Genomic DNA, 12760 nt, shown 5'->3' on the forward strand with positions numbered 1-12760 from the left:
CTTGACTATGTGAAGAAAAATATTCCTGGTTATTAGGGCAGAGAACTAGTGTTCTACTCTTTTGTTTGAAGGTATATATGCACATAGAAGATCACATTCAGTATGTTCCCATAGAAATACACATGTACAGCACATCTAAATAATACTGAACTATTGTACACCTAAACAACTGTGCCCTATTGTGTTGTCTAATATACAATGTTATATTGTTCTCATATAAAAACCTGAATGGTAAGTGAAACAAAGTTCAATGGACTTAAAACTAATGTATGTAGTAGCAAAATAATGATGTGGCTATGGATTCCAAATTGCCTTGACTCCAACTGAATACCCCATCAAAACATCCTGTAGCCTTGGGGTAATAATGAGGGTTAAGAGATAGCCATCTAGTAACTCTAGTAACCTCTACTGCCTGATATAAAGCAGCAAATGAGCTGGTTCACTGTGTGAAAAGTATAGAAAAAAGACATATGTTCATCAAGTAGCATCAATGGATCAAGGAGAGGTATGAATAATTTAATTTTTTTTATATATGTTACTAAAGTTTTCTGTTTTTCTAGATCTGCTTATTGGATTATGTTAAATTTAAGGACTAAATCAGATATACATAAGATTTTTTAATTTTCAATTAAAGGGTTAACAAGGGCTGTAGGGGTATGTCAATAAAATGTGTTTGTTTTTTTAACTTTATTATTACTGTCTTGGTCACTATCTAATTGTCAGGGCCAGGGCTCAGTGATAGCTGCTAAATAGGCTAACTGTAACCCTCTATTATTACTCTGGTACCAACCATCAGGGGTACCAGGAAAGTTGTGTTCAGTCCAGTATCTGACCATTTAGTGATGGTCAAGTACAGTGGTGGTTGCAGATTGGTGTTAGTAGGCTAGGATAACCCAAAAGTCATGACTGATACATTACAGATGTATTACCAAGTTGGGGAAATCCATGGCTCTTGGGCTTTTCTAGCCTAACATCAATCTACAGCTGTCTTATTACCTCACTATTAAATGGTTGGATACTGGAATGAACCCAGTTCTTCCTGCCTACCTCTGAAGGCAGTGGCCATCGGGGTAATAATGTGGGGTTAGAACTAGCCTATCTGGCAGGTAAAATTAAGCCCTCCATCAACTAGACAGTGGTCATTACTAAGCCAGTAAGAATAAAGTTAATAAAACACACATACACGCAAATTGAAAAAAAATATTTTATTGAACTAACCCTGACCTATTCCTCATTGAGCCTGTTATTGAAAATTAAAATATCTGCTGTGACTCTGACATGATCCTACAATCTAACATAGTCGACTAAGATCTTCACAAAGGGACAAAGGAAAAAAAACATATAAAAAAACCAATACGGAATGTTTTACCCAATATATTGCCTTAAGTACATATTGGTGTACACAGAAAGAAGCAGGGACAGCTCTCAACAGAGAAACAAGGGAAAGAATAAAGAAATACAGGATTGCACAGAAATAGCCTAAAATTTAATAAAGTATATTAAGAAAATTATTAATTACACAAAAACTGCCCCCCCAAAAAATCAAATGTTACGTGTTAAGTTAAACTTGGCTCTATGTGACACAGATATGCTATGTATCATGTAATACGCACAATACATGTTGTGAGCTTGTGAGCTGTGCCATATTACAAACACTGTAACTGCAACGGCATACACAACATATAAAATAGAGAACAGAAGACAAAGAAGACAAGTACAAAGAGACCGGAATTAGGGTATAACACACACCTCTGCAGACAGAGAGAATGAGATCTATAGAGCACGAGAACTAATTGTAGCGTAGCTATATAACAGTGTATTTATAGAGTAGCAAAGTTATATAGTAGCGTATTGTATAGTACAGTACAGAGAGTAATCCAAAGGGAAGGTCAGGCAGGCTGGGTCAGTAACAGGAGGGGCAGAGCAGTACAAAAATGGGTTCTGATAGTAGAGGTCTGAGGATCATAAACAGGATCAGGCACTGTACACAAATCAGCAGGCAAAAAGCAGTGTCAGAGGTCAAGGCAAGGGATCAGAAAAACAGGCTATCAGATACAGAAGAACGCTTACTATCAGGATGCAAAGAACACTGAATAGGCAGCGGTGGTCCAGGGCCAGAGCCATCCTTAAAGAGGTTCTGGCCTGCCTCCGGAGATCCAGAAGCAGGGGACTCGGGAGTGCAGGGATTAGAGGACTGGCAACCTCCCTACAGTGTCGCGGAGGCTCCGGCCCTTCTCCTGACAGAATGTTACTGATATATTACATACTTCTCTATGACTGTGCAAGTTTAGAGATACCACCATGCTGTGGTTTTGACTTGTTGCCATTTGATGTGTTGCAGGGCAATCTGAAGGAGAGGAGCAGCAGGAACACTGTGATTGATATGAAGCTCCAGATGGCATGCCAGGGAAATGGTGACCTGAAGATACCACTTTATGTAAAAAAGTCACTGTTCAAGGTCCTAAAGGATTCTATGGACAGAGCTGTATCTAGGTTGTCACCCAGGGCAGAGGTTTCCTTCACTGACTTTACTCTGTACTGAACACAACCAAAGCCATTAAAAGGTTAGAGGTAAAAATTTTTGCCATAGTGTAAATACATTAAAACATAACTAAACTTTTAAGCAACTTTTTACTCTCTAGCACTATTTGTGCCATTTACCATGTAGTGACCAGCCTGTCCTAAAGATTTTTATTTTCTGAGGGCATTTTTTTTTTTTGCAGCATACGTAGCAGTGTTCAATGGCTCTATTTTGAGGTAAAACTGAAATTTTGCTATTGCCTTCTTATGGTATGAATTTTTTCCTTTCACCATGGTATAAGCCGAGTATAAGCCAAATTTTTCAGCACAGTTTTTGTGCTGAAAAAGCCCACCTCGGCTTATACTTATGATCGGCCATAATGTCAATGTATAGCATCTCCCATAAAATAGTGCAAAAGAAAAAAAAAATATTTTTTTAAAAAATAATAAAAGTTGTAAATCCCTCCTTTCCCTAGAATACATACAAAAGTAGAAAATGACTGTGACACACAAACACATTAGGTATCCCTGTGTGTGACAGTCCCCGGTCTACTGAATATAGGGGATCTGCAGTGCTCCTGTGCCGTCGGGAAGGGGTTAATAGGAGCACTGCAGATCCCCTATATTCAGCCAGGCTGAATTCCAAGTGGGGGAAGAAAAAACAGTCCTCAAGCTCAGGGAAGGGGCAGACAGACAACCAAAACACCCCCTCCCCTTTCCCAGCACCCAGCATCTACTGTACCCCAAAATTCAGAGCATTTTAATTTTTGAAATTTTCCAGTAGCTGCTGCATTTCCCCCCTAGGCTTATACTCGAGTCAATAAGTTTTCCCTTTTTTTTGTGGTAAAATTAGGGGCCTCGGCTTATATTTGGGTCGTCTTATACTTGAGTTTATACGGGTAATATGTTTAATATAATTTTTTTGCCTCCCTAAGGAACTTTAGCTTGCATTTTCTGCTTACTATTTCCATGTATTGCACTAACTATGTAGTGCGATACATTATACTACCTGTCATGACTTTGCCAAAGTCATGGCCTATTAGGCTTAATCTAAGGCATCCTTGGAGGCCTTCATTAGGCTAGTGGCTGCCATCTAAAGGCTTTTGACCTCTGAGATCTCGGTCACGGGGGTGCTGGTGCCTCTAAGAGATAGCCCTACTTCCTGCAAATACTCATTGATGATGCGGTCTCTATTGACTGCATAGCATCAGCAGTTTGCCAGTCTCGTGCATTAGAAGCAGGTCCCTGGCTTTGAGTACACAGCTAGACCTGAGCGTGAGAGACCCCAAAATATTGCACTGCAAGTGATGCTGAAACTCAGTTATGGCGAAATAAGTCTCATATGCCGATCGCTAATGGGTTAATACATTTTTTAATATACTTTAATAACATGTTTTGCCTCCTTTCGTTGAAATTCTGCATTTCTTTATTCTTTCCCTTGCTTCTCTATTCAGAGGGGTCTCCTGTTTCTTACAGTGTAGCTTGTATGGGTGTGTGTGTGTGACGCAGGAACAATAAGGGTGCGAGGCGGTCACTTCCAAGAGTTATAGCTTGGGAGTTGTAAAATGTAGACACATGTTGTATGAAAGAGGAGATTCTCAGATTTTATGTGACTCCAAGCTTGCAGATTTACCTATATTATTTCTAGAGATAACACTGGTTGAATACACAAAGAAGATTAGAATATGTATATGTAGCTCCCAATCCTGACTGTCTTTTTAACCAGTGATACACTGTATCCATAGTGTTCTATGATAGATGGGAATCTCCTTGTTTATATGTCTCTACATTTATAGTGCCCAGACGCATGAAGTGACCCCCACCCTTATTATCCCCGCATTATACACACGTGAGGACATTGTACACAGAAAGAAGCAGGGACAGCCCTCAACAGAGAAACAAGGGAAAGAATAAAGAAATACAGGATTGCACAGAAAAGGCCTAACATTTAATAAAGTACATTACGAAAATTATTAATTACACAAAAACTGCCCAAAAAAATCAAATGTTAAGTGTCAAGTTAAAGTTGGCTCTATGTGACACAGATATGCTATGTATCATGTGTAAGCCGATGGCTGGTCAGGTAATGTTGGGTGGGTGAGATGAGAAAACTCCAGAAAGAACGTTTCTCAGCAGATAACTATTGTCTGCTGAGGGTTATTTCAGAGTTACAGTTACAGGGCTGGATTTTTAGGAATGGCAGGTAGGTTGGTAGTGGGACCTGTCATTCCACCCCCTCCAGTCCACACTTTGGGGATGTTCCGGCAGCGACTCAGCTGCAGAGAGTCTCCTCGTCAAGGAGGCTTAAGACGTTGCTCCAGCAGTAACTGGCTGGAGAGCTGACAGAGAGGTCATATTTTTGGAGCTGTGTCCTGAATGATTCTACTGGCTTTGTATTTCTGTTATTCTAGGTGAGGTAACCTATTCTATGTTTAGTTAGTGCCTAGCCGGGCAGGTATTTATTTTTGTATTGTTTCCTTTGTTGCTGCACTAGCTTTTTGAGTGAAAATAAACTCTACCTTTGATTTGGACTAAAGCAACTGGACTTTTGTGTCTATGTCACCCCACCTAGCAACCCCAGACCCTGACACATGTAATACGCACAATACATGTTGAGAGCTTGTGAGCTGTGCTGTATAACACGCAACGTAAAAAATAGAGAACAGAACACAAGAATACAAGTACAAAGAAACCGGGATTACAGCACAACACACACCTCTGCAGACACAGACAATGAGATATATAGTGCACGAGAACTAATTGTAGCATAGCTATATAACAGTGTATTGATAGAGTAGCAAAGTTATATAGTAGGGTATTGTATAGTAGCGTAGTTATATAGTAGCATATTATATAGTAGCATATTGTATAGTAGCGTATTGTATAGTAGCATGGTTATATAGTAGCATATTATATAGTAGCATATTATATAGTAGCGTATTGTATTGTAGCGTATTGTATAGTAGCGTAGTTATATAGTAGCATATTATATAGTAGGGTATAGAAATCACTATTGTAGCAATACAGCATCAAGAGAAGACAAAGCGATATGTAGTAAGTTCAGGGCAAAAGGACATAAGTAATATACTCAGAGAGTTCAGCGACAGACATAATACCATTGACAGTACAGTCACATCTAAAACAACTCTACAACTTACAGTGCAATAAAGTCTTCTAGAACTGATAAAGTGTAGGAGGACAGAAATAGGAGCAGATCAATAGCTGGAATAAAGTCATATTCATAATAATATTCACTATCAGACTACAACATAAAGCTCTAACAAGATACAACAGTGTAGAGGAACAATACAGGTGACAGTCCTACCTTGGAGTTTGGCATACATGTATGCACCCGAATCATCTGAACAATCCATTATAAAGGCTCTTAAATCTTCAGGGAAAGAAAAGTTAGCTATGAATAGATCACGTCATATTGTTAGAAAGTTTAGCAAAGTTTAACTTTTATCGTATAACTTTCTGCAGAGTGATAACTCTAACTAAAGTCATGGTAAAGCCATTGACAGTCAAGTTAGAGTTTGCTGCAAATGTTCATTTAACTCATTGAATGTCAAGTTCAACAGTGTTACATCTATACGTACATCTGTGTTATGGCTATACGTTTATTTGCTGACAAATATAGCCATCGTCAGGCAAATTGGCAAAGAGGTGGAGGAGCTGGAGGATAGAGCTACCAACAGAGGTCCCCAGACTACGAAGGGTTACTTACAATAGCTGTCTAAGGCCCCGTTCCCACGGAGTAACGCGCCGCTCATTTAGACATGTAAACACGTGTCAGAGCGAGGTGCTTCAAAACAGATCCCATTGACTTCAATGGGTGCCGACTTACGTGCGCTACACATTGAATTCAATGGGAGGCTTTATAAACCATTGATTTCAATATGTAGCGCGCGTAAGATGGCACCCATTGAAGTCAATGGGATCTGTTTTGAAGTGTTGCGCTCTGACACGTGTTTACGTGTCTAAATGAGCGGCGCCTTACTCCATGAGAATGGGGCCTAACCCTTGAACACTAATAAGAATGTTGATTGTAACTAGATGTTGTACTGTGAGAGTGGTTACCTTGGACAAGTCCTGTGTTATAGACCCAATTGGCTGTAGTTGGGTTATGCTGGCCTGACAGTCTGCTATGTAAGGCTGAGTTCACACAGGGTATTTTGGTCAGGATTTTGAGGCTATATCCGCCAAAAAATACTGACCAAAAAGACAGCTCCCATTGAAATCAATGGGAGCTGGTCAGGTCTTTTTACCGGGAACCGTTTGTTCCAGCTCCCAGAAAAAAGAACGGACATGCTCATTCTTCAGGCCAATCTGCCTGAAGACACTCCCTCCTCCCGACTAGGCCTCTGCCTCAGTTTCTGGACCAAAAAAACCCATGTGCACTCAGCCTAAGAGCAGATTTCGTGATATTTTGGGGAGTATACAGAGGTTCGGTTGGTGTGTGCATGGAGCTTTTTTCCACTCGGTTGGATGGTCTACATTGTCCAAGAAGCAACCAACATGTCATGGAGAATCAGTGACCTGGTGTCTATGAATGCTAGAGAGAGTCCTTGTGGGCTTGTGTGTGTAAGCACCAGATGACTGAAATTGTTGGTGTCAACTTGTGTATACAAGGGGGCTGGAAAGGGGTGGAGGAGAGGTGCCCGGCTACAGCTGGAGTGGTCCATGGGATGGGCCCAGTGCCCATTCAGCATTTGGACTACTTTGGATTTGTCAGACTCTATGGATTTTTTTTTCTTTAATTGTCAAAAACGGTTGTGAGAGGTTTAGTGTTCGATATTTTTTCTTATTTTTTAATTTTTTTTTTAAACTTTATTACTCCCCTACAACTGTCCATCGATTGTGATATTTGTGTCCAGTGATAATAGATGGAATTTTCTACAACATACGGATAGCCTATCATCAGGATGCACCAGTGTTAAATAGGTGAAGGTCTGACCTTCCAGTCTTGATTTCACTTACCCCCCAGATAGCGAGACCCTCAAATAACTTCCAGCTCTGAGCTAAAACACTGAATACCCTTTTTGCCTTCATACTTGATGCTGGACAAGATAGTACCCTGGGCCATTTTCTGATGGAATGGGGCCTGGAACACTGTGGCAGACTCTATGTAGAAAAAACAGAGTTGTGCAATTTCACTGAATTTGTCACTTCTTTGAGCCAGAGAACACAGTGTCGTGTGAATTTGCAGAATGTGTCTTTCTTTTACACAGACAGACACTGTGGGTGTTATACTGTGGCCGACTCTAGGTAGAAAAGTGTTGTGTGATTTCACAGAATTGTTATTAGTTTTACACAGACAGATCCTCTTTTGAACTGCCACTAATGACTATGATCTCAATCAAATCTGTCTAATCTATCATTTCCTCGTCACTCTACAGTGTCTCTATTATATGCTGTTTTTGTAGTATTGCTATTATTCTTTATTTTGGGACTGTCCATGGTGAGATTTGTCCTTGTTTTACCTCTGCCATCTTCTCCATGGAATGGTTATTCTCTTATTTAGTGCCTATGACATCATTAGTGGCCTCTCTGCCCACAACCCCCATGATTCAAGGAAAGCCCATGTGATCCTGCTGCTTTCTGGTCATTTTTGGTTCATCCAAAAGGAGTCATAAAAATTTTGGTTTTACATTTTTTAATTTAGGGTCAAATTTGGCTAATTAATCTCTAGTTTCTATGTTATCAGTCATTTCTGGTTATAGGAAAACTCACTATAGTGTCTTATGCCGGTATGAGCTACAAAGTACTTGAAACACAAGAAATCTGTCTGAATAAGGCCACATTAAAACTAATAAAAAAAACAGCTGTGAGAAACGATAATGTGTTTTTCATGGTTGTTTTGTATCCATGAGTTATCTGTTTTCAAGCATCCCCCCATAGACTTCAGTCTATTGAGTAATCCATGAAAAAGGACCAAAATAGGACATGCCCATTTTCTTGATGGTCTTAAAATGGAACAACCAAAAAACGGTCATGTGAATAGACACAATGAAATGAATGTGTTCTAATAACGGCCATGTGATATCTTTGACATTCATGTGATTAAGACTCAATAATGATACAAGACCATCATGTAAAAGTCTAAGAAATAATATGGCCTGGTTAGAAAAATAGGGGACACAATTAGATATTTTTAATTATCTTTTTGACATCACTATTGATGTTAGGTCAGGTTTTAGCAAATACAGTCCTATGAAAAAGTTTGGGCACCCCTATTAATCTTAATCATTTTTAGTTCTAAATATTTTGGTGTTTGCAACAGCCATTTCAGTTTGATATATCTAATAACTGATGGACACAGTAATATTTCAGGATTGAAATGAGGTTTATTGTACTAACAGAAAATGCGCAATATGCATTAAACCAAAATTTGACCGGTGCAAAAATATGGGCACCTCAACAGAAAAGTGACATTAATATTTAGTACATCCTCCTTTTGCAAAGATAACAGCCTCTAGTCGCTTCCTGTAGCTTTTAATCAGTTCCTGGATCCTGGATGAAGGTATTTTGGACCATTTCTTTCTACAAAACAATTCAAGTTCAGTTAAGTTTGATGGTCGCCGAACATGGACAGCCCGCTCTCAAATGATCTGAAAACAAAGATTGTTCAACATAGTTGTTCAGGGGAAGGATACAAAACGTTGTCTCAGAGATTTAACCTGTCAGTTTCCACTGTGAGGAACATAGTAAGGAAATGGAAGAGCACAGGGACAGTTCTTGTTAAGCCCAGAAGTGGCAGGCCAAGAAAAATATCAGAAAGGCAGAGAAGAAGAATGGTGAGAACAGTCAAGGACAATCCACAGACCACCTCCAAAGAGCTGCAGCATCATCTTGCTGCAGATGGTGTCACTGTGCATCGGTCAACTATACAGCGCACTTTGCACAAATAGAAGCTGTATGGGAGAGTGATGAGAAAGAAGCCGTTTCTGCACGTACGCCACAAATAGAGTTGCCTGAGGTATGAAAAAGCACATTTGGACAAGGCAGCTTCATTTTGGAAACAAAAATTGAGTTGTTTGGTTATAAAAAAAAGGCGTTATGCATGGCGTCCAAAAAGAAACAGCATTCCAAGAAAAACACTTGCTACCCACTGTAAAATTTGGTGGAGGTTCCATCATGCTTTGGGGCTGTGTGGCCAATGCCGGCATCGGGAATCTTGTTAAAGTTGAGGGTCGCATGGATTCCACTCAGTATCAGCAGATTCTTGAGAATAATGTTCAAGAATCAGTGACGAAGTTGAAGTTACGCCGGGGATGGATATTTCAGCAAGACAATGATCCAAAACACCGCTCCAAATCCTCAGGCATTCATGCAGAGGAACAATTACAATGTTCTGGAATGGCCATCCCAGTCCCCAGACCTGAATATCATTGAACATCTGTGGGATGATTTGAAGCGGGCTGTCCATGCTCGGCGACCATCTAACTTAACTGAACTTGAATTGTTTGTCCAAAATACCTTTATCCAGGATCCAGGAACTGATTAAAATCTACAGGAAGCGACTAGAGGCTGTTATCTTTGCAAAAGGAGGATCTACTAAATATTAATGTCACTTTTCTGTTGAGGTGCCCATACTTTTGCACCGGTCAAATTTTGGTTTAATGCATATTGCACATTTTCTGTTAGTACAATAAACCTCATTTCAATCCTGAAATATTACTGTGTCCATCAGTTATTAGATATATCAAACTGAAATGGCTGTTGCAAATACCAAAATATTTAGAACTAAAAATGATTAAGATTAATAGGGGTGCCCAAACTTTTTCATAGGACTGTATAGTAGTACATTATAATATTTATTTATAATATCTATGATGGGGATTTTTCTCCATAAATCGATATCAGTTCCTTCAGGCTTTCTTCATGAAGTAGTTTCGAGATATGCAGTGTTACCCTCAGCAGGTTTATTTAAAAAAATAACAAACAAACAATAACCTGTGGAGCCCAACTGGGCTCTGAACCGCAGGGCACCCTGGTGTGAATGAGTCCCTACAGTTAACTTCCCTTTCTGGGTTACACCACCAACTGAATGTTCCCTGTTACCTTACAGGGAAGCTGCCTCTGCAGCACATAGCAGTTGTAAATGAATTCAGAGTCTAGCAGTTGCTTCACTGCTAGACGAACATACACTATGACCGTATGCTCCCAGTAGCTTACTGGGCCTCACCCTCTACAGCTACCTGCTCTTGCAGCACAGCCAGGAAGCTGACAGACTGTGTGAACTAAGTCCTAGATAAAGAGCCTGAATTTTGGAAGGGAGACCCACTTCCACAACACATAGGACACAGACAAGAACATATATCAGTGCTGGGTCACACATAGAGACGCATCACACACACACAGTGAATTAAGAAATGCTACGGATTTGAGGCTAGGGCACCAGGCTGAAAAACCTTCCTCCTTAAATGGAGGGAAGGCGGGCCTGACCAGCAAGCCCAGGTGCACAAGCCAGGTGCCCATAGGCTGACACCACTGTCAGTCAGAAGACTGACCATGCCCTTAGGCTGTAAATGGATTAACCCCTGCTATGCTGGACTGGCAGCAATAAGGAGGGAATGGCAGTGTGTTACGGCACCTCAACAGAGGAACGGGCTGCGACCCGACCCTTTGGCTGTGACTAAGTAGTGAAGACACAGAAATGAAATACTGTGACTAGACTTTGAAATTTTTTTTTTTACTAATTTTCATATCCAAATAGATTTTAGGCTGAGTTCCGGTGGGGTTTATTGGTCCGGAATTTGACGTGGAGGCCGCCTCAGATTCTGGACCAAAAAAACGGTAGCCGTGACTGGATGCTGGGGCAGTGCACCGGCATCCAGTTGCAGAACTCCGCCTAGTCAGGAGGGAGTGTCTTCAGGCGGACATCTGCAGCTGAATCGGCCACAGAATCCACTTGAAGAAAGGGCATGTCGCTTCTTTTTCTGTGAGCGGGAAAAACCACTCTCGAAATAAAGAAATGACCGGCACCCATTGATTTCAATGGGAGACCTTTTTTGGTCAGGATTTTGACAGGGATTCCGCATCAAAATAATGAACAATAAACCCCTTCTGAACTCAGCCTTAGAATGAAACTTTGTACTTCCACTTTTGTGATTTTTTTTTTTTTCTAGTAATGATAACAGGAGTGTTCTGGGACATAAATATTGATAGCCCACTTTCCGGACCAGTTTGATAGGTGATTGATTGACTCCTGAGTCTCCCTCTGTTCAGCAAAGGGAACCACCAAAGACCATCATACGTCGAGTCCTAAGAATATTTCAAGTTTGGAAGATTAATTATACAATGTTAAGCTTCCGAGTCCTTACAGTTTTAATAGAATTTTCTTCCTTATAGCATCTTTTATATCCTTGTTTCTCAAACTGTATATCAGTGGATTCAGGGTCGGTGTTACACCTAGGTAAAACACTGAAAAAATCAAGTCAAGTTTCTCTGAGTTCTCTGATGCTGGTCTCATGTACATGCAGAAAAGTGTTCCATAGAAAATAAAAAGGACAGTAAGATGCGATGTACAGGTGGAGAAGGTTTTATATCTTTGTCCGGTGGAGCTAATTTTTTGAATATTCAATATTATTTTGGAGTAAGAAAGGAGGATAAGTGAGAACGGGCAAAGTCCCAAAAGAAAAGTTTCGAGATAAGTCATCATTTCAAATTTTGTTTTGTTACTACAGGCCAACGTAATGAGCATCTTCATGTCACAGAACATATGGTTTATATTTCTAGAACGGCAAAATTCTAAGGTCGTTGCAGAAATTGTCACCAGAACGGAAGCAGAACATGCGATGATCCAACAACTGGCCAAAATCTGGAAACATTTTCTTCGTTTCATGAGGAGCACGTAATGTAACGGGTGACAAATGGCCACATATCGATCATAAGCCATTGCGGTGAGCAAGAAAATCTCAACGCAGGCCAAAGAGATGAAAAAACATAATTGAGATAGACAGGCGGATATGGAAATTCTGTTATCTCCAGTGACGATGACGTCCAATAGTTTAGGAAGGGTGACGGAAGTGTAGAGAATGTCTACGAAGGACAAATTGCACAGGAAGAAGTACATAGGGGCTTGTAAGCGCTCGTCCAGGAGAATCACTATGAATATGGTTATATTCCAGACAATACTAATGATATAAAGCATGAAGAGCAAAGTAAAGAACAAAAACTGCTCTTCGACAGATCCGGAGAATGTGACTATGTAAAAGTAAAATGTCTGGTTTGCCAT

At 40.2% G+C, this 12760-nt stretch overlaps 1 protein-coding gene across 1 annotated transcript; it reads right to left on the minus strand.

Moving 5' to 3' along the window:
* Positions 1–11842: 11842 nt before the first annotated feature.
* Positions 11843–12760, minus strand: LOC142204453 (olfactory receptor 7C1-like). The gene has a single exon (XM_075275766.1). The coding sequence runs from the start codon at positions 12758–12760 to the stop codon at positions 11843–11845; it is 918 nt and encodes a 305-aa protein (XP_075131867.1).

The sequence above is a fragment of the Leptodactylus fuscus genome, chromosome 5 (genome assembly GCF_031893055.1).
Source record: "Leptodactylus fuscus isolate aLepFus1 chromosome 5, aLepFus1.hap2, whole genome shotgun sequence".
NCBI classification, from domain to species: Eukaryota; Metazoa; Chordata; class Amphibia; order Anura; family Leptodactylidae; genus Leptodactylus; species Leptodactylus fuscus.